The sequence below is a fragment of the Phacochoerus africanus genome, chromosome 8 (assembly GCF_016906955.1).
Source record: "Phacochoerus africanus isolate WHEZ1 chromosome 8, ROS_Pafr_v1, whole genome shotgun sequence".
Lineage (NCBI taxonomy): Eukaryota > Metazoa > Chordata > Mammalia > Artiodactyla > Suidae > Phacochoerus > Phacochoerus africanus.
In genome coordinates, this window is record NC_062551.1 from 59,947,978 (window position 1) to 59,970,355 (window position 22,378).

The 22,378-nt window shown below is 40.1% G+C and overlaps 1 protein-coding gene across 1 annotated transcript in view; it reads left to right on the plus strand.

Annotated features, from left to right (window-relative positions):
- Positions 1-22,378, plus strand: part of NLRP4 (NLR family pyrin domain containing 4) — a 38,454-nt gene that overhangs the window by 13,625 nt on the left and 2,451 nt on the right. The window contains exons 5-8 of the mRNA XM_047791389.1: positions 1,895-2,062; positions 12,681-12,851; positions 19,493-19,663; positions 20,754-20,924. Coding sequence (XP_047647345.1) covers positions 1,895-2,062; positions 12,681-12,851; positions 19,493-19,663; positions 20,754-20,924 — 681 coding nt within the window. The remainder of the gene's footprint in view (positions 1-1,894; positions 2,063-12,680; positions 12,852-19,492; positions 19,664-20,753; positions 20,925-22,378) is intronic.

The window sequence follows — 22,378 nt, forward strand, 5'->3', positions numbered from 1 at the left end:
ATTAAGACCAGGGGAAGAAACCAGCTGCTGGGTCCTTTTGAGGATGGAGATCACGTGACCCACACGAGGAAGCAGTTAGTTACTGCTTCCCCCCTAGCCTTCTGTATTACAGCATGGACACGTCCACCCAGTATTACCAGATACCTACATTTCCTTCAGAAGCTGAGAATCTGGGTTTTATATAAAACTTTATTGGTGTTTAAATGTTGACAACTAATTTTTTAAAATGTAAAAGTCCCAGCATATTTATTTATTTATTTATTTTTGTCTTTTTTGCTATTTCTTTGGGCCGCTCCCGCGGCATATGGAGGTTCCCAGGCTAGGGGCCGAATCGGAGCTGTAGCCACTGGCCTACGCCAGAGCCACAGCAATGCAGGATCCGAGCCACGTCTGCAACCTACACCACAGCTCACGGCAACGCCGGATTGTTAACCCACTGAGCAAGGGCAGGGACCGAACCCGCAACCTCATGGTTCCTAGTCGGATTCGTTAACCACTGCGCCACGACGGGAACTCCAGTCCCAGCATATTTAAATGTCTGGTGGCTGGATATGGTTCCCTCATGTGAATTTTCACTTATATTTCATTTTGCTCATGCATACTTAATTTTTTTTTAGTTCCCTCATATTTAATTTTGTCCAGTTTGATTAATATCTGCCTTGGTGTGTTTCTGCTTCTTAAAAATAATATCTTAAGGCTAGAACAAATCTTTTATTTCTTTATATATATTTTTTTCTACTGCACAGCATGGTGACCCAGTTACACTTACATGTACACATTCTTTTTTCTCACATTACGTGTTCCATCATAATTGACAGAGTTCCCAGTGCCACGGCTAATGAAATTTGAAAACCATGCACTGCCATAGAACAATCTGAGAAAAATATTAGGACCCATGGGTGTTGTGCCAATTACATTTCCATTTCTTTTCTTTTTCTTTTTTTTTTTTTTGTCTTTTTGCTATTTCTTGGGTTGCTCCCGCGGCATATGGAGGTTCCCAGGCTAGGGGTCGAATCGGAGCTGTGGCCACCGGCCTACGGCAGAGCCACAGCAACGCGGGATCCGAGCCACGTCTGCAACCTACACCACAGCTCATGGCAACGCCAGATCGTCAATCCACTGAGCAAGGGCAGGGACCAAACCCGCACTCTCATGGTTCCCAGTTGGATTCGTTAACCACTGCGCCACGACAGGAACTCCACATTTCCATTTCTTGACACCTATCACCATCATTTACATCTTTATTGTCTCTGGGTCTAATTTACATTTTATGGCAGCCAGATGGAAGGACAGTGGCTGAAACCATAGAAAACCGTAATCACTGGCCACCCTGGCAGACCCAAGCAAGCCAGCAAGCGGCGACCTTGTGGGAGTCCCACTGAAAGTGTCTTCCACGGAACGTCCCATGGGGAACGTTGCTTGAACAGAGACCTGAAGGATGAGGTTCCATCTAACCAAAGGCCAGGCAAAGAGCCTTCCACTCAGGGTGAACAAGCACAAAAACCCTAAGTTACCTACGGGGTATGCGTTTGGAGAACAGCAAACAAGAATAAATACTTGAAGGAGAATAACTGAAACTAACCCATGTGACTGGGACTGAAGGATCAAGGAATCACGCTTGCAGATCATGTGCTGTATCTGGAGATCTTCCCTAAAAGCAGTGAGACATCCTTGGGTACGCTGAAGCCAGGGACGGATGGTAATGGAGGCTGCCTGTGCCTCAGGTCATCACTCGCTGCTGCCTGTAGACTGGGCAGCGGCCATCAAGAGAGGCGGGGCCCGTGACGTTCTCAAGCAGAGCAAATACGTGCAGCCTTGTGCTGACAAGACGGGCAAGAAGAATGAGCCGGGGAAGTAGAAACCAAAGGCATGGGACGTTTTCTGTTGCCTACAGGGTGGCAGGATGTTGGCTCTCGGTGGAGGACTGTTCAGCCTTTTCCCAGATCCTAAGGAGCCGCAGGAAACTGCTGAATCTTAATGTCTCACGCAACTACTTGGCCCCAGGGGCACCCCTGCTGTGTAAGGTCCTGTGTCAGCCAGACTGTGCTCTGAGGGTCTTGGAGTAAGTGAAGGCGGGGTGAGTCCCACCAGAGGACCACGGAGACAGGTAGTGTGAACCCGGGCCGGCTGACAAGAAACCTACCCATTGCTGGAGGCTGCAGAGCAGAGAGTTTTAAAGTGTAGGCTCGGGAATCAGAAGGGTTTGCGTTCCACTTCTGGGTTTACGACGTACACATTCTCCTCTTGGGCAAGGTACTTAAACACTCTCGGCTTCACTTTGCTTCTCTGTAAACAGAGGAAGGGTGTGAATTCTGTCCTGCAGGTCTCAGGAGCACTGCAATGATACAGTGCACTACCAAGCACATACAGAGCCCACATTAAGTTTCTAAGGACGTCAGGCTGGATTAAAGCACTTAGCACAGACACCAGTACCTCTCAGGTCAAGAGCTTTTACCTGTTAAGAAGATGTGAGCTGCACTCTCAATTGTGGGTCCTGGGCAAGGATGCGGGCAGAGCAGGACGTCCACGGGAGCGCTGACCTCATTTAACACTGAGCACGCTTTTCCTGCAGGAACAGGATGAGGGAATCGACCAACCTAGAAGCACATTTGAGGGTACATGGAATTCACAGAGAAGAATGGATGAGTTAGTACCATACAGAGTCGGTGGATTATCTATTAATACAGTTCTGATATCTGCAGTTCATACGCATACATGTATAAAAAGGAAGTGGTGGGAAGATAAACATGCATGTGTGTGTACAGCGGGCTTTTGAACCACAGGGGTTTGAACTGCTCGGGCCAACTCATGTGGATTTTTGTTTTTCACAAACCTGTACGACAGACTACTGCAATCCATGGTTGGTTGAATCCGTGGATGTGGGGAGTGGATTGTAAATTATACTCAGATTTTCAACTCCACTGACTGTGAGTGCCTCTAGCCCTTGCATTGTTCAAGGGTCAGATGTCTTTTGTTTTCTTTTTCACAAATATCCCTGGAGGAGATATACAATGTATGATGAAGGTTGCCACAGGGAAATAGAACTGGAAGGCTGGGACACAGGGTGGCAGGGAAACCTTTTTTCTATTTATACTTTTGGGTTTTTTGGAGTTTGAGCTATGTGAAAGTAAGAGTATGCTAAGAATAAATCAAGAAAATCTGAGCCTATATGCTTCCAGCCAAAATGGAGAAACAGAGACTGGATTTAACCTCCTATCCCAAACAACCAAAAATAACTAAGGAAAACAGCGGTTTAAAACACCGGCTATCATGGCAATAGGACAGTGACTCCTGAGAGACAGGAAATAAGGTGAGACTTGTAACTGCCCCCATTGTCTACCTGGGGAGAGTTTCCAGGACACAGTCGAGGATGGGAAAACTTGGGAGGGACTTGGCAGACTCCTGGGTTGAGGAGAGGTTGGCTGAGGGTCTAGGGGACTTGCAGGAGGTCGCAGGATGGCGCACCAGAGGAGAGAAAACACCAGGAGTCTGAAGACTGTTCCCCTCAAATGTTCAGCAGAGGTCTGAACAGTACACGCACAAGAAAATGACCCGAGGCCAGGGAAAGAAGCACATGAAGGGACCAGGACGGTGTCTGGCATGCACACAAACCAGGGAACAGCGAAGAGCTCCTGTTCCGTAATTCATGAGGCCGTGGGGTCAAGTTCTCCCAATGCCTTCACCTTGGGAGGGGATAGAATTAGCCGTCAACTGAACACAACTCCAGTCCTGCCCCCAAAATGCTTGAAAGCATCCCCTGAAGAAGATCACACCATTTTCAAGCACCTTGACTGTGGCTCCCAGAACAAAGCTCAGGAATCCAGAAATGGAAGAATGATACAGAATTCTTTATTCTTAAAAATATGGCTTCTGTGCAGAAAACCCAGGAGACTCTATGGGGGGTAAAAAAAAGAGCACACATTGGAGGATAAAATTAAAAAACGCAAACTACTCAATAGGGACACAAGCCAGATCAGTGTCTGCATAATCTTGGATGGGACAGGATGGAGAATGACCAAGTGGCATGAGGGATCTTTTGTGGCTGATGGATAAGTCACCTAGCCTGATGGGGATGGTTTCATGGGTGCACACATAAACTGCACAATTTAAATGTACAACACGCTGTAAAAACACAGCATGCTGTATTTCAACTACACTTCAACCAAAAATAGAGAAACCAAAATGAGATATACAGAGAGTATGGCACGAAAGATGTTGGAAGAAGGCAACATGGAATCATTCCTGTGTTGAAATCAATATCTAGATAGGGAGACGTTCATACAATATTATATTACTATTAAGTGAGGTCTTACAAACACAAGCTAAACATCTTTAAGGAATGTATTTAATTTAAAATTTGGTGTGTATAACTGAATCACTTTGCTGTACAGCAGACATAACTACAGCACTGTAAATCAACTATACTTCAATAAAACTTTTTTTTAATGAAAGAAAAATTTAGCCCTTTAATCCTAAAAGTAAAATAACCTAAAGTGAAAGTATATTCCACTTAACAGTTACAATAGTTTGCACTTCCTTGATTCCTGAAAAGCAACACTTTTGCTAAGAAGCAAAATAACTTTTGGTTGTTTATGTTTGCCAAGGTCTTGTAAAGACAGACATGGTTTAAAAATAGCAAAATATTCAACTGATATGAAATGTTACAGAGTAACTGCTCAGTAAATCATGTTTTAGCATTATGATTTATTATTACACTGCCACTAAGGTAGGAAATAGTTTAATTATTGTTGATTTACAGTGTTGTACCAGTTTCTGCTGTACAGCAAAGTGACCCAGTCACACACATGTATCTTTTCCCTTTCTTATATTATCTTCCACGATGGTCTATCCCAAGAGACTGGACATAGTTCCCTGTGCTGGACAGCAGGACTTCATTGCTTATCCATTCTCAATGTCATAGTTTTCATCTACAAACCCCAAACTCCCCGTCCATCCCACTCCTCCCCCCCCGACTCCCTTGGCAACCATAAGTCCATGAGTGTGTTTCTGTTGATATATATATAAGTTCATTTGTGCCACATTTTAGATTCCACATATAAATGATATCATATGGTATTTGCCTTTCTCTTTATGACTGACTTCACTTCGTATGAAAATCTCTAGTGGCATCCATGTTGCTGGAAATGCCATTATTTCATTTTTAATGGCTGAGTAGTATTCCATTGTATATATGTACCACATCTTTATAATCCATTCACCTGCCAATATAAACAGTTTTTTAAAATTGAGGTTCACTTTATAACTGAAAAAATTTCTGTAGAGAAAGAGATCTTAATTTTGAAGTATAGTTTTTGTTAACTTTTTTCTTTTTTAAGTATAATTGATTTACAAGGTTGTGTTGGTTTCAGGTGTATTGCAAAGTGATTCAATTATATATGTGTGCATATAAATACATACACATATATGATCTATTTAATATGTTATAATACATATCAGTATAATAATTATATATATATGAGCATGTGAATGAAAGCTTTTTCAGATTCTTATCCCTTATAGATCATTACAGAATATTAAACTAGAGTATAGTTCCCTATGCTATACAGTAAGTCCTTGTTAGTTATCTATTTTATATACAGTAGTGTATATATGTTAATCCCAAACTCCTAATTTATCACCTACCACCCCTTTCCCCTTTGGTAACCATAAACTGGTTTTCCTTGTGTGTGTAATTTTTAACCATGAGAAAAAAGGCTTGTAAAACATTCGAATATAGGAGTTCTCATCACGGCTCAGCAGGTTAAGGATCCAACATAGTCTCCATAAAGATGCAAGTACGATCCCTAGCTTTTTCAGTGGGTTAAGGATCCAGCTTGCTGCAAGCAGTGGCATGGGGTGCAGGTGCAGCTCAGGTCCAGTGTTGCCATGGTTATAGCTTAGGCCAGTAGCTGCAACTCTGATTTGACACCTATCCTGGGAACTTCTATATGCCACAGGTGTGCTCCTAAAAAAAAAATCAGGATATAAAACTGTGGATCCTCCACAGTTTTCTTTTTTGTTTTTTTATATTCTAAGTATCATTTTATATTCTATATTCTAAGTATCATTTTATATTCTATATTCTAAGTACCATTTTATTTTTTAATTTTATTGCAATGTAGTTGACTACAATGTTGTGTTAATTTCAAGGGTACAGTAAAATCAGTTATACATATACACATACCCATTCCTTTTTAGATTCTTGCGTATAGTTTACCACATAGTACTGAGTAAATTTCCCTATACAGTAGGTCCCCATACCCATCTATTATATATACAGTAGTGTGTATACATCAATCCCAACTGCCTAACTTAATCCCCACCCCCAATAGTTCCACTTTAGTAAACATAGGTTTGTGGTGTTTTTCCTACTATTATAATTATTATTATTGAAGTATAGTTGATTTACAATGTTTCTTCAAATTCTATTGTACAGTAAAGTGACCCAATCACACACATTTCCCTGTGCTGTACAGTAGGGTCCCATTGCCCATTCACTCCAAGGATAACAGGTTGCATCCAAAAAAAGCCCCAAAATGCCCATCCATCCCACTCCCTCCACTCTCCCCGTGGAAACCCCAAGTCTGCTTTCCTAGGCCATGATCACTTTCTGATTTTTTTGGATAGGATCATCTGTTCCATATTTTAGATTCCACAAATACATGATATCATAAGGTATTCTTTTTAATTTCCCCAATGCATTATTTTTTTCTACTGTACAGCATAGTGACCCAGTTACACATACATGTATACATTCTATTTTCTCACATTATCATGCTCCATCACAAGTGACCAGACATAGTTCTCAGTGCTACACAGTAGGATCTCATTGCTAATCCATTCCAAAGGCAATAGTCTGCATCTGTGAACCCCAAGCTCCCCAACCACCCCACTCCCTCCCCCTCCCCCTTGGCAACCACAAGTCTATTCTCCAAGTCCATGCTTTTCTGTGGAAAGGTTCATTTGTACCTTATATTAGATTCCAGATATAAGTGATATCATATGGTATTTGTTTCTCTCTTTCTTATTTCACTCAGAATGAATCTCTAGTTCCATCCATGTGGCTGCAAATGGCATTATTTTGTTCTTTTTTATGGCTGAGTAGTATTCCACTGTGTATATATACCACATCATCTTAATCCAATCATCTGTTGATGGACATTTGGGTTGTTTCCATGTCTTGGCTATTATGAATGGTGCTGCATTGAACATGCAGGTATGTGTATTTTTTAAGGAAAGCTTTGTCTTTCTCTTTCTGACTCACTTCATTTAGTATGAGAGTCTCTACCTCACTCCATGTTGCTGCAAATGGCATTAGTTTGTCTTTTTATTGCTGAATAATATTCCATTGTATATATGTACCACATCTTCCTAATCCATTCATCTGTTGATGGACATTTAGGTTGTTTCTATGTTGTGCCTATTGGGAATTGTGCTGTGATGAATATGTGGGTGCATGTACGTTTTTCAATGAAAGTTTTGTTCAGATATATGCCCACGAGTGGGACTGCTGGGTCATGTGGTAGTTCTACATTTAGTCTTCTCAGGAACCTCCATATTGTTTTCCATAGTGATTGTACCAATTTACATTCCCACCAACAGTGGAGGTGGGTATGTTTTTCACTGCAACCTCTCCAGCATTTGTTATTTGTAGACTTACTAATGATGGCCATTCTGAGGAAGTACCTAACGGTAGTTTTGATTTGCATTTCTCTAATAATTAGTGATAGCATTTTTTTCATATGCCTGTTGGCCATCCAAACGTCTTCTTTAGAGAAATGTCTATTTAGGTCTTTTGCCCATTTTTCAATTGGGTTGTTTGTTTTTTGTTGTTGTTGAGTTGCATGAGTTGCTTGTCTATTTTGGAGATTAGGCCCATGTCTGTTGCATTGTTTACAAAGATTTTCTCACATTCTGTGGGTTCTTTTCATTTTTTTTTAATGGTTTCCTTTGCTGTGCAAAAGCTTTTGAGTTTGATGAGGTCTCACTGGTTTATTTTTGTCTATATTGTCATTATTCTAGGAGGTGGATCCAACACGACCTTGCTGTGATTTATGTCAAAGAGCCTTCTGCCTATGTTTTCCTCTAGGAGTTTTAGAGCGTCTGGCCTTATATTTAGGCCTTTGATCCATTTTGTGTTTATTTTTGTATATGGTGTGAAAGAGTGTTCTACTTTCATTCTTTTACATGTAGCTGTAGAGTTTTCCCAGCACCATTTATTGAAGAGACTATCTTTCTTCCACTGTATGTTCTGTCCTCCTTTGTCATAGATCAGTTGCCTATAGGTACTTGGGTTTATATCTGGGCTGTCTATCCTGTTCCATTGGTCTATAGTTCTGTTTCTGTGCCAGTATCATACTGTTTAAATGAATGTAGCTTTGTAGTATTATCTCAAGTCAGGAAGATTGATTACTCCATTTTCATTTTTATTTTGCAATATTGCTTTGGCTATTCAGGATCTCTTGAGTTTTCAAATTTTAAAATTTTCTGTTCTGGGAAGTTCCTGTTGTGGTTCAGTGGTAACGAGCTGGATGAGATTCCATGAGGATATGGGTCTGATCCCTGGCCTTGCTCAGTGGGTTAAAGTATCTGGTGTTTGCCATAAGCTGTGGTATAGGTCATAGATACAGCTCAGATGTGGTATTGCTTTGGCTGTGGAGTAGGCCAGCAGCAGCAGCTCCAATTCAACTCCTAGCCTGAGAACTTCCATATGACATGGGTGCAGCCCTAAAAAGGGGGGGGGGATTCTGTTCTAGTTCTGTGAAGAATGTCTTTGGTAATTTGATAGGGATTCCACTGAATCTGTAGATTGCCTTGGGTGGTATAATCATTTTGACAGTATTTATTCTTCTCATCCAAGAGTATGGTATGTCTTTCCAGCTGTTTGTGTTGTCTTTGATTGCTTTCAGCAACATTTTATAGTTTTCAGAGTATAGTTCTTTTGTCTCTTTAGGTAGGTTTATTACTAGGTATTTGATTCTTTTTGATGTGATTATAAATGGGATGGTTTCTCTGCTTTCTCTTTCTGATCTTTTATTAGTAGTATATACAAATGCAATTGATTTCTGTGTATTATATGTTGTATCATACAACTTTACCAAATTGATTGATGAGTTCTGACAGTTTTCTGGTCCTGTCTTTAGAGTTTTCTAAGTAGAGTATCATGTCACCTGCAAACTGTGATAGTTTTACTGCTTCTTTTCCAGTTTGGATTCCTTTTATTTCTTTTTCTTCCCTGACTGCCACGACTAGAACTTCCAAAACTATGTTGAGTAATGGTGGTGAAAGTGGACGTTTTGTCTTGTTCCTGATCTTAGTGGAAAGGTTTTCAATTTTTCTCCATTGAGAATGATGTTATCTGTGGGTTTTTCACATATGGTTTTTATTATGTTGAGGTAGGTTCCCTCTATGCAGATTCTCTGGAAAGTTTTTATCAGAAACGTGTGCTGAATTTTGCCAAAAGCATTTTCTTCATCTATTGAGATGATCATATGGTTTTTATTCTTCATTTGGTTGATGCAGTATATCACATTTATAGATCTGCAGATATTGAAGAATCCTTGCATCCCTGGGATAAATCCTACTTCATTTATGATCCTTTTGGACTTGCTTGCTAGTATTTTGTTGAGGACTTATGCATCTATGTTCAGTGATATTGGTCTGGAATTTCCTTTTTTGGGGGTTGTCCTTGTCCAGTTTTGGTATCAGGGTGATGGTGGTCTTGTAGAATGAGCTTGGGAGTGTTTCTTCCTGTGCTATTTTTGAAAGAGTTTCAGAAGAGATTCTGCTCTGAATGTTCGATAGAATTCACCTGCGAAGCCATCAGGTCCTGGAATTTTGTTTTTTTGGAAGGTTTTTAACCACATTTTCAATTTTTGTGCTTGTGATTGGTTTGTTCATATTTTCAATTTCTTCCTGGTTCAGTCTTGGTAGGTTGTACTTTGTAAGAATTGGTCCATTTCTTCTATGTTGTCCATTTTAATGGCATCTAGTTGCTTATAGCCATCTCTTGGGATTCTTTGCATTCCTGTGGAGTGAGTTTTGATTTCTCCTTTTTCATTTCTAGTTTTATTGATTTGAGCTTTCTCCCTTTTTTCTTGATGAATCTGGCTAAAGGTTTATCAATTTTGTTGATCTTTTCAAAGAACCAAGTTTTGGTTTCACTGATCTTCTCTATTGTTTTCTTTGTCTCTATTTCATTTATTTCTGCTCTGATCTTAAGCCATGATAAATTTTTAAAAGTTGAAATTATCCAATGCATTTTCTCTGACCACAATGCTAAGAGACTAGAAATAAACTACAAGAAATAAACATCAAATTATACAAAGTCATGGAAGCTAAACAATATGCTACTGAACAACCAATGGATCACTGAGGAAATCAAAGAGGAAATCAAAAGATACTTAGACACAAATGACAATGAAGATACAACAACCCCAACCTATCGGACATAGCAAAAGCAGTTCTGAGAGGAGAGTTTATAGCAATAAAATCCTACCTCAAGAAAGAAGAAAAAGCTCAAATAAACAACCTAACCTTACATCTAAAACAATCAAAGAACAGACAAAGCCTAAAATTAGTAGATGGTTTTGAAATCTTGAGTCTGTTTGTTTTGTAAGTTCTATTGCATATTTCTATTAGATTCCAAATATTTGTGGTCTTTACCTTTCTCTGTCTGACTTGTTTCACTTAGTATGATAATCTCTGGGTCTATCCATGTTGCCGCGAATGGCATTATATCATGCTTTTTCGTGGCTGCATAGTATTCTGCTGCACCATGTTTTCCTTATCTAGTCTTCTGCTGATGAACACTTATGTTGCTTCTGTGTCTTGGCAATTATAAATATTTCTACCATGAGTATGGGGGGGGGTGGATGTACCCTTTTCAAACTATGGTTTTCTCCAGATAGATGCCCAGGAGTGCGATTGCTGGATCATTGGTAGTTTTTTATTTAGTTTTGTGAGGAATCGTCATACTGTTTTTTGCACAGTGGTTTCACAAGATTACATTCCCACCAACAGGGTAATAGGTTTCCCTTTTCTCCACACCCTCTCCAGCATTTATAGTGTGCAAACTTTTTGATAATGTCCATTTTAACTTGTATAAGATGATATCTCATTGTAGTTTTGATTTGCATTTCTCTAATAATTAGTGATGGCAAGCATCTGTTTATGTACTTTTTGGCCATCTGTTTGTTCTCTTGGCAGGAATGTCTGTTTAGATCTTATGACCATTTTTAATTGGGTTGCTTATTTTTTGATATAAAGCTGTATGACATGTTTGTACATTTTAGAGATTAATCCCTTGCCAGTCGCTTCATTTGCAAAGACCTTTTCCCCATTTGCAAAATTGTTATTTCATTGTGTTAATGGTTTCCTTTGCTGTGCAAAAGCTTTTCAATTTAATTAGATCCCATTGGTTTACTTTTATTTCTATTTTCATTACTCTAGGAGGTAGTTCAAAAAAGATGTTGCTGCAATTTATGTCAAGAGCATTCTGCCTATGTTTTCCTCTAGGAATTTTATAGTATCTGAACCTTTAATCCATTTTGAGTTTATTTTGTGTATGGTTTTAGAGAGCGTTCTGATTTCCTTCTTTTACAATTAGCTGTCTGGTTTTCCCAGCACTACTTATTGAAGAGACTGTCTTTTCCCCGTTGTACAGCCTTGCCTCCTTTTTCAGAGATTAACTGGCCATAGGTGCATGAATTTCTTTCTGTGCTTTCTATCCTGTTCCACTGGTCTATATGTCTGTTTTTGTGCCGATATCTGTGATTTTTCTGTACTCGTTATCACAGACACAAATGCCTAGTGGTGCCAAAGAATTAAGACCGATGAGCTGCTGGGCCCTGCTGAGGATGGAGGTCATGTGACCCACCCGTAGGAAGCAGCTACTGCCTCCCGCCCAGCCCTCTGTATCACAACATGGAAATGTCCACCCAGTAATGTCAGGTACCCAAATCTTCTGCAGAAGCTGAAGATACGGATTTTACATAAAACCTTATTGGACATTTGTGTAACTGGGTCACCATATCGTACAGTAGAAATTTGACAGAACACTGTAAACCAGCTATAATGGAAAAAAAAAATTAAAATCATTTTAAAAAAACTTTATTGGTGTTTAAAATGGTGGCAACTAATTTTTTAAAATGTAAAAGTCCCAGCAGATTTAAGTGACCGTTGGCCATATGTGGCTCCCTCGTCACCAGGTTGGAACCTCCGCTTTACTCTTTATACCTCACAATTTTTCCAAAGTAAATATGCATCCCTTTGAAAGCCCTGAGTTTATGATTTTACAGAATATCTGAATTGAAAAAGTTGAAGAGGGTTTTTAAGGCCATCCAATGCACTTCGCCAATCCATGAAGAAGCAATTTTGGAAGGTAAATGCCTTGTCCAAAAATGGCAGCAGATAAAGAATTGGAACCAAACTTTTCTAAGTTCTCTTAGAGAATTTGATGTGCCATAGTCTTCCTTCTGCATGACTTTGTCAGATTTATTTTCTAATACCTCTATGAGGTGAGTAAAAAGACACAGGGATTTATTTTCAGACAGGCTAGAAGTTCGTGGTCTCATGTGGGGATTTCCTGAGTGTGGGTTTACAGGAATACTATCTGTACTGTGGAGTTACATGAAGCTCTCTGTAATATTTCCCTTTTCTCCCATATTTTGTCCCCACAGTTTAGGTCACTGCTACCTCGATCAACACTGCTGGACAAACCTCTATGAAGTTCTTCTGTGTAACAAAAGCTTGATCCATCTGGACCTCACATCAAATATCCTGAAAGATGAAAAACTGAAGCTTCTCTGTGAGGCATTGAAAGAGCCAGGTTGCCACCTGCAGTCACTGTGGTAGGTGTCCTTGAGGCTCACTTTGCAGGGGCTTGGACTGCTGAGAAGTCACTTAGAGTTGAGGAAAGCCACAGTGTCTGTGCTTCAGAATGTGAGGGTTGAAGAATACAGTTGACCCTGGAACAATACACTGTAAGTTAATTTGTCCAGAAGGTATAATCTGCCTTCTGTATCTGCAGATTCAACCAGCCATGGCCCATGAGTGCAGTAGTATTTAATGTTGAAAAATATCCACATGCAGTTCAAACCCACATTGTTTGTATTGTTTCAGATTCTTGCACAGACTTTCAGGTGACCAAATCTGTACCTTGACTCCTGTGCCACAGATCTGATAAGTTGTAAAGGGTTCATTCAACAGAGTATTTATGCATAAGGGCTGAGAGAGAAAGAGGGGAATTATGACTGGGGCCAAAGGGATGGCTTAATGGTTGGAGGTTTGGCATGTATCCTGCAAGTTGGACAAGTTTCGCCAGGTGGAAAAGGAGAACTGAAATTCCAGATACAAAGTTTAAACAAGGGGACGAGAGACTTGATAATATATGTGGGAACTAACACAGATAATCAAAGGGATGCATTAGGAAGGAATAAGGGCACTAAAAGAGTAATGGGAAAGGAGATAATGAAAAAACCTAATTTTAGGCCATAAAAGTGATAAACATTTGGGTAACCTTGTGGTAGTGGTGGTGTTTTGGAGTTACCAGTTAGGATAGCATTTCACCATCAAATGTCTCTTTCCTGCAAATCAAGAGGCTCTGGGGGATCAGGCAGAATTATTTTACCTAATCCACCAAGAAATCTCAGAGTTTAGAACTTTGTATTCCTTGCATGGAGAACGTTAAATAATGTGAGAAAAGAGCAAGATATATTCTTGACCTCATAACACTGGGTTAGGTTATCTGGCTCAGTCCTTAAGCCAAAAGCTGGTCTGATAAAATATCAGATAAGTTTTTTAATATTAAAAGCTTATGGAAGCTGAGCCAGAAGTAGTCTATGAAGTAGACTATATGTAGACCATGTGAAGTTGGCCAAAAATCCTTGAGAAAAGAGGTTTTAAAAAAACCCTGAAACTAGCCCTAACTCTAGACACCTGGAGTGCACACCCTATCTGGGAGGTAGATAATAGGATAACAGGATAACTGGCCTCAACTTATTCATAAGTTGATCTTTCAAGGTCATTAAACATGGCATGATTAAAATAAGACAAGGACTAGTGAGCAAGAACAAACCAAAACAAACACACAGCAGACTTCAAATTAAAGTGACAAGACTTATATGCAAAATAAATTACATTCACTAAGTTTTAAGAAAAACAGCATGTTTAAATATCTTAGAGAAAAGGAACCATAAAATAAAATCGGTAAATTGAGGGAAAGCATGAAACTGAGGAACTAGAAATTATAAACACAAGATCAAAAACTTGATGCGTTGAACAGCAGACTAGACATAAAGAGAAAACTGGTAAGATAGAAGGCAGATCACAACCCTCCAGAAGGCAGCATGAAGTGAGAAAAGATGTAAAATAGAGAAGAGAGACTGTGAGACCTATAGAATAGAAGATGTTCTAACACATGTAGTGAGAATCCCAGAAAGAGAAGATATTTTAAGAAGTAATGGCTAAAGGAGTTCCTGTTGTGGCACAGTGGTTAACGAATCTGACTAGGAACCATGAGGTTGCGGGTTAGATCCCTGCCCTTGCTCAGTGGGTTAACGATCCGGCGTTGCCGTGAGCTGTGGTGTAGGTTGCAGACGTGGCTCGGATCTCACGTTGCTGTGGCTCTGGCATAGGCCGATGGCTACAGCTCTGATTCAACCCCTAGCCTGGGAACCTCCATATGCCGCGGGAGCGGCCCAAGAAATAGCAAAAAGACAAAAAAAAAAGTAATGGCTAAAACCTTTCCATAACTGATGAAAGATTCCAACTCACAAGTTAAACCATCTTTATTTGCCCCTAGTTTGACATAATGGAGAAACTTCAGATCACCAGATATACAGATAAGGATCTTAAGACATCTATGATGGTGTTGAGGTTTGTAAGAAAGCCATAGGTCTAAAGAAAGGACAGGAAGAGTTGACTGAAGTGTAACAGCAGAGCCCAGAAGGCAGTGCAATGAGATTTCCTATATGCTGGGGAGAAATGGCCAACTTAAGTTTTAGAACCAACCAAAATCATGAGGAATGAGGACAAACATATTTTCTAAAGAATAAATACTAAGTTTCCCATCATCAGATCACTCAAGGCAATTCTAAAGAACATCTCTCAAACAGAAATAAACAATTCTAGATGGAAAAGATACAGAGCAAAGAGAATGGTTAATTTGTACATAAATCTATACAAAATATGGACTGCTTACAAGAAGAATATAGTTGTTATTTAAAAGATAAGGAAAATATAAAATGCATGATAGCAATAACAGAGTATAAGTTGATGTCCTAAGTACAGAAGGAGGGTTAAATTGTTGATTAACTTGAAATGTTGATGGGTTAATTGTAGATATAGAAACTTCCACTACAAACATTAGAAGAAGAAAATTGAATGGTATCCCTAACTCCCAAATTGGCAGAAGATGGAATGATTAAAAAATACATACCCTAGTTCAAAAGAAAGCAAGAGAGAAAAATCAAGAAGCAGATATATAAACATAAACTCAATAAGATTTAAAAATCAAAAATATCAGTAATTGTATAAAATATAAAAATATCAAGAATTTCAACTATCCCACTCCTGGGCATCTACCCAGAGAAAACCAGGACTCACAAAGACACATGTACTCCAATGTTCATTGCAGCACTATTTACAATAGCCAAGACATGGAAACAACCTAAATGTCCATCGACAGAGGATTAGATCCAGAAGATGTGGTCTATATACACAATGGAATATTACTCAGCCATTAAAAGGAAAGAAATACCAGCATTTTTTGCAACATGGATGGACCTAGAAACTATCATGCTAAGTGAAGTCAGCCATACAATGAGACACCAACACCAAATGCTTTCACTGACATGTGGAATCTGAAAAAAGGACAGACTGAATTTCTTTGCAGAACAGATGCTGACTCACAGACTTTGAAAAACTTATGGTCTCCGGAGGAGACAGTTTTGGGGGTGGGGGGATGTGCCTGGGCTGTGGGATGGAAATCCTGTAAAACTGGATTGTTATGATTGTTATACAACTACAGATGTGATAAATTCTTTAGAGGAATTTAAAAGAAAAGAATTTCAACTAAGACAAACATTATCATTCTGGGTTATTTTTTTAATTGTTTATAAATGACACATTAACACGTAAGAGGTACAACACTACAAATGGAGTAAATGGCACTGAAATGTTCACTTTAAATGATTCATTCTGTCAGGTAAATTGCCCCTCAATATAAAAATGAGATGAGGTGAGAGTGAAAGGTTGGAAAAGGTTTACAATGCAAATATTAACAAAAAAGAAAGTTTATGCAGCAACATTACTCAGACAAAATAGTTTGAGGCCAAAAGTACTGTTGACGCATTATTTTCATTATACTATTTAAGTTGTCATCTTACTCAACAGAACTCTAATTCCCATGAGGCGAGTGGAATTACACTTGACCCTTGAACAATGTGGAGGTTACGGCGACCAATCCTCTACATGGTCAAAAATCCACTTACATTTGGCCCTTTGCACCTCTGCTTCCACTGTAATTATCCAGACTCAACCAACCTCAGACCGTGTGGAACTGCCACACAAATGTATTGAAAGAAATCTGCATATACGTGGACCTGTGCAGTTCCAGCTCGTGTTGCTCAAGGGCCACCTGTACTCCCAAGACAACATCCACGTATCAAAGAAGACACAGAGTGGAAATCGGAAGAATGCTGAAATGAAAAACAACATACTTCACCACGAACTCAAGGGATCAAGGTGAAGCCCATACAGATATTAGAAAACAGAGGCTGAAGAAGAACGGGCTGAGTATCAATCTTAAAAAATGATAAATGATAAAATAAGCCCAGAGAAAGATGAGAGAAAATAAAAATGAGGAGTTCCCATCATGGTGCAGTGGAAACGAATCCCCCTGGGAACCACGAGGTTGCGGGTTTCATCCCTGGCCTTGCTCTGTGGGTTGAGGATCCAGCGTTGCCATGAGCTGTGGTGTCGGTCACAGAGGCGGCTCAGATCCCACATTGCTGTGGTTGTGGTGGAGGCCAGCAGGTGTGGCTCTGATTCGACTCCTAGCCCAGGAACTTCCACATGCTGCGGGCACAGCCCTAAAAAGCAAAATAAATAAATAAATTAAATTAAAATTAAAATGAGAGCAGAAATTAATGAACCAAAACAAGCATATGCTAGAAAAGGCACCAAAGCCTGAAATCAGATTCTTTACAAACACTGAGAACTATGTTCATCGGTGCTGCCGAAAGATCAATACGGGCGACAAGAGTGTATTGTGCAACGTGGGAATATAGCCAGTACTTTGCAGTAACTGCAAATGGAATATAACCTTTAAAACTGTATAAAAACTTTTCTGAATACCACATCAGAAAAGACTCAGACAAGCCACATATGGAATGGGAAGCTTTCTAGCAGCTACATTCTCTAGAACTTAAAACAAATATGTGAAATTAATATTAAAATTTATATCAAATATCATTTCAACATGTAATTAATATAAAAATTGGTAAGGAGATATTTTACACTTTTGTACTCTTTAAAATCTGGTGTGTATTTTAAACTATAATGGATCTTGATTCAGACAGGCTACTTTTTTTTTGGCCAACCCAAAAAAAACGGCACACGGAGTTCCCAGGGCAGGGATCAGATCTGAGCTGCATTTGCAACCTATGCTGCAGCTGTGGCAATGCCCGGCCTGGGATCAAACCTGTGTCCCAGCACTCAAGATGCCACCAATCCCTTTGTGCCACAGCAGGAACTTCAAGACAAGCTACATTTCCATGTCATGTCACATGGCACTGAAGGCTATGACAGTGAAGAGCATAGTTCCATATCAAGAGTGGGAAAAGAAATATTACTACAGATGCTATACATACTAAAAAGACAATATTATAAGCAACTTTATACAATAAACCTAAAAATGGAGATTTTTTTCAGAACTCGATAAGCTTTTAAACTAATGTCTTATCCAAACATAAGAAGAATGAAAACTAATTCTAAATCATTAAGAAATTAAATCAGTAGTCAAAGAGTTTTACTTAAAAAATCCAAAGCTTGGAAGTCTTCATCAATGATGGCTACCAGGCAGTCAAGGAAGGAATAATTTGTCTTACACAAATTCTTTCAAGATGGGAAGGATAAGAGAGACACTTCACCATCTTTTGAAGCTAGTATAATTTTAGTACCAGAAAACAATAAGAATAATTTTAGAAAGAATTAGTACAGGCCAGTGTCAGTCATGAATTTTTTTTTAAACACTGAACAGTTTTTATAAGCAAGCAGAATCCAGAAACGTATCTTTAAAAATAAATATAATGACCAGGTTGGGGCAGTTAATCCTAAGAATAAGACGTTGCTTCAGAATGTAAAAGATCAATGTAATTCCCCATACCAAATGATTAAAAATAAAACTGCAATCATCTAAAATACAGAAAAAAAGCTCTGAACTAAAACACAATATCCATTTACTGTACTAACTATTGGAAACTTAATATTTGGGAACTTCTTTGAACTAATAAGAAATATGTTCAAAAGCTCTAAAGCACACATTTATTTAATGATGAGGTGATAAACGCTTTCTCTTCTGTGTCAAGAAAAAGATAAGACTGCTGGCTGTAATCACTTCTAACCTGCACTGTCCAATAAATCTTAGCAAAAGCAGTAAAGCTAGAGAAAATATAAAGCAAGTAATGCTTAAAAATATACAAAGGAAAAACTGAAATCTAATTATAAGCAATGCACACAGAAGTAGTTTTTAATCTGTAGCTAAATTAGCAGAATTGAGTCTAAGTTTCCCTTGAACAAAATACAAAAAAAAAATATTTCTGACAGGCCAACAAGAAACAGTAAATTAATAAAATCAAAATACCACTCACAGTAGCATCAAAAAGAACTTGGAAAAATAAAAAGATTAAAAAATAAATGACCTAGGAATAAATCTAATACAATAGGTATTGCATATTTGTAGTAAATACCATCCAATGACAGTAGAATACAGGAAAAACGAGAGCCATGCCGTGTTCAAGAACCGAAATCCTTGTCATCAAAAGGCACTTCTCCACACACTGATTTTCATTTTAGGGAAATCTCAATTTAAAGGAAACACTTTGTTGCTGTCGCACTGGAAAAGCAGATTTCAAAATGTTACGGAATTTGCAAAGGGTTAGGAATACCTAAGAAACACCTGAGAATAAAAGGTGGGAGGGGGGCTTTAAAAATGCGAAGAGATTCTTAAGGTATAGAAGTTGAAAGCCATGTAGAAAGAGACCAGAGTCACAGAAGAGTGAGCCTACCTGCAGAAGTCTGCTCTGACCTGCATGGGGGCCGTTGTACACAGACGCAGGGAGAAGAGAGACCTTCGGCAAACATACAAAGACGGTGACAACTGGTCCCTTTAGGGGACAGACGCGAAGAGCACTTTGCCACCTTTCTTTTCCTGCTATCACACAACACGGTAGTAACGCTTGAGGGTGGTACCACTACTGTTTTCTTGCAGGATTTTAAAATGTCTCATCACAGCCGCCGGCTGTCGAGAACTTGCCTCCGTGCTCCCTGTCAATCCGAACCTGAGAAATCTGCAACTCGGGTACAATGACATAGAAGATGCTGGCGTGAAGCTGCTGTGCGAAGGTCTGACACATCCCAGCTGTCGCTTAGAGATACTTGGGTGGGTATCCTATCCTCAGAGCCATGGCTGTGTCTTCCTGGGTGGCAAAAGGTGGCGGGTTGGGGACAGAAAGAGATGGGGAAATGAAAGCCCCACCAGAGACACACGGCCCTTAGCTGTCAGGGCGTAACAGGCCACTGCAAACGGTAAAAGCTTACATCGGTGAGCAGGTGCCATGGGGGCTGGCTCTGCAGGTCTGAGCCGAGCAGCTGGTTGCAGGAATCTCTGAATACCTGGTTCATCTGGGAGCCCTAGCTACCACATCTGGAGGTTGGCTGGCTCTCTGAGAACTGAGAAAAACAAGGTTGACTGGACTACACGACTCTCACATCTACCTGGTTAGCCTGGGCACTTGCGTCTGTTTGCTAGGGCTGGCTTAACCAAGGACCTCAGATTGGGAGCTTAAACAGCTCTTTCTTCACAGTCCGGGAGGCTAGAATTCTGAGATCAAGCCATTGGCAGTGCTGGTTCCTTCCAAGGCCCCTCACCTTGTGCAGACACCCGTCGTCTCCGAGTCCTCACATGTCTTCCCTCTCTGGGTCCAACTGTCTCTTCTTAGAAGGGCACCAGTCATATAAGGTTAGGGCCCCATCCCAATGACCTCCTTTTAGCTTCATGTGCTCTGTAAAGATCTCATCTCCAAATATGCGCACCGTTGGATGTGCTGAGGTTAGGGTTTCAGCATGAATTTGTGGAGGGCGTGGTCCGCCTATAACGACATCTCAGGGGTTTGAGAGAGCAAGAAACATTGATGGTGTTGGCTCCGAACTCACACAATTGGTTCCCACCCTGTCCTGTCGCCACAGCCGGGCACAAGTCCAGCCCAGACGTGGGGTGGGGAACAGACCTGAGCCCTCAGTGTAACGAGCTGCAGAGTCACGATGCTGCGAGTCCAGAGGGGACGGGCCATTGTGGCTATCTGTACCGTCTGCCACAGAGCAGTCATCCGACGTCGTAACATGGTCTGCAAGATGCTGTCCTCAGGGGCTCTGGGGTGAGCCCTGGCTAACAGGCCAGCTCATGGTCCACCCCTGTGCCATCCTCTTCACCCCAGGATGAAGCACTTCTAACCAAGTGTCTTCTTCTGCAGGCTGGGTGAGTGCAAGCTAACCAGCGCCTGCTGCCAGGATATCTCTTCTGTCCTTACCAGCAGCAAAACTCTGAGGATTTTGAATCTGGGTAGAAATGCCTTGGACCTCAGTGGGGTGGTGGTGCTTTGCGAGGCCCTGAGGCACCCTGAGTGCACCCTGCAGGTTCTCAGGTGAGTAGGCAACTGCTTCCCTGGGGGAAGGGGGCAGTCCTGGGGCTGAGGAAGGGTTGACTGGGGCTGAGGTGTGGAAATGCCACAGTGTAACCTCACTACGTTCAAGATGCAAATGTCTCGGGACATGAAGCCATCACGCGGCACAGTGACTGACCAGGGAATGGTGAGTCAGGTCCCTGCAGTGGTGGCACTGGTACTATTATAATTCAAATGATGACATAATTATAATACATAAACGTATATAACGATGAAGATAGATGATTTTTTTTTCACAGAACTAGAACAAAATCTATTTTTCATTTTTTTATTACTCAAATGAATTTATCACATCTGTAGTTGTATAACGATCATAACAATCTAATTTCACAGGATTTCCATCCCACAGCCCAAACACATCCCCCACCCCCCAAACTGCCTCCTCCAGAGACCATAAGTTTTTCAATGTCTGTGAGTCAGCATCTGTTCTGCAAAGAAGTTCAGTCTGTCCTTTTTTCAGATTCCACATGTCAGTGAAAGCATTTGATGTTGGTGTCTCATTGTATGGCTGACTTCACTTAGCATGATAGTTTCTAGGTCCATCCATGTTGCAAAAAATGCTGGTATTTCTTTCCTTTTAATGGCTGAGTAATATTCCATTGTGTATATAGACCACATCTTCTGGATCCAATCCTCTGTCGATGGACATTTAGGTTGTTTCCATGTCTTGGCTATTGTAAATAGTGCTGCAATGAACATTGGAGTACATGTGTCTTTGCGAGTCCTGGTTTTCTCTGGATAGATGCCCAGGAGTGGGATTGCTGGATCAAATGGTAGTTCTATGTTGAGTTTTCTGAGGAATCTCCATACTGCTTTCCACAGTGGTTGCACCAATTTACAATCCCACCAACAGTGTACTAGGGTTCCTTTTTCTCCACACCCTCTCCAGCACTTATTGTTTGTAGACTTTTGGATGATGGTCATTCTGGCTGGTGTAAGGTGGTACCTCATCGTGGTTTTGATTTGCATTTCTCTAAGAATGAGTGACGCTAAACATCTTTTCATGTGTTTCTCGGCCATCTGTATGTCTTTTTTGGAGAACTGTCTGTTTAGATCTTCCGCCCATTTTTTGATGGGGTTGTTTTTTTGGTATGGAGCTGCAGAAGTTGTTTATAAATTTTGGAGATGAATCCCTTATCAGTTGATTCACTTGCAAAGATTTTCTCCCATTCTGTGGGTTGTCTTTTTGTGTTGTTTAGGGTTTCCTTTGCTGTGCAGAAACTTTGAAGTTTGAATAGATCCCGTTTGTTTATTTTTCTTTTTATTGTCAATACTCTGATAGGTGGATCTGAGAAGATGTTGCTGTCGTTTATGTCAGAGTGTGATTGTTATATTTAATATAGTCTGTACTTATATTAAAGCTTATTACATATTAAAATAAAAATTTGAATCAATGAAATGGGAAGAAAAAATTT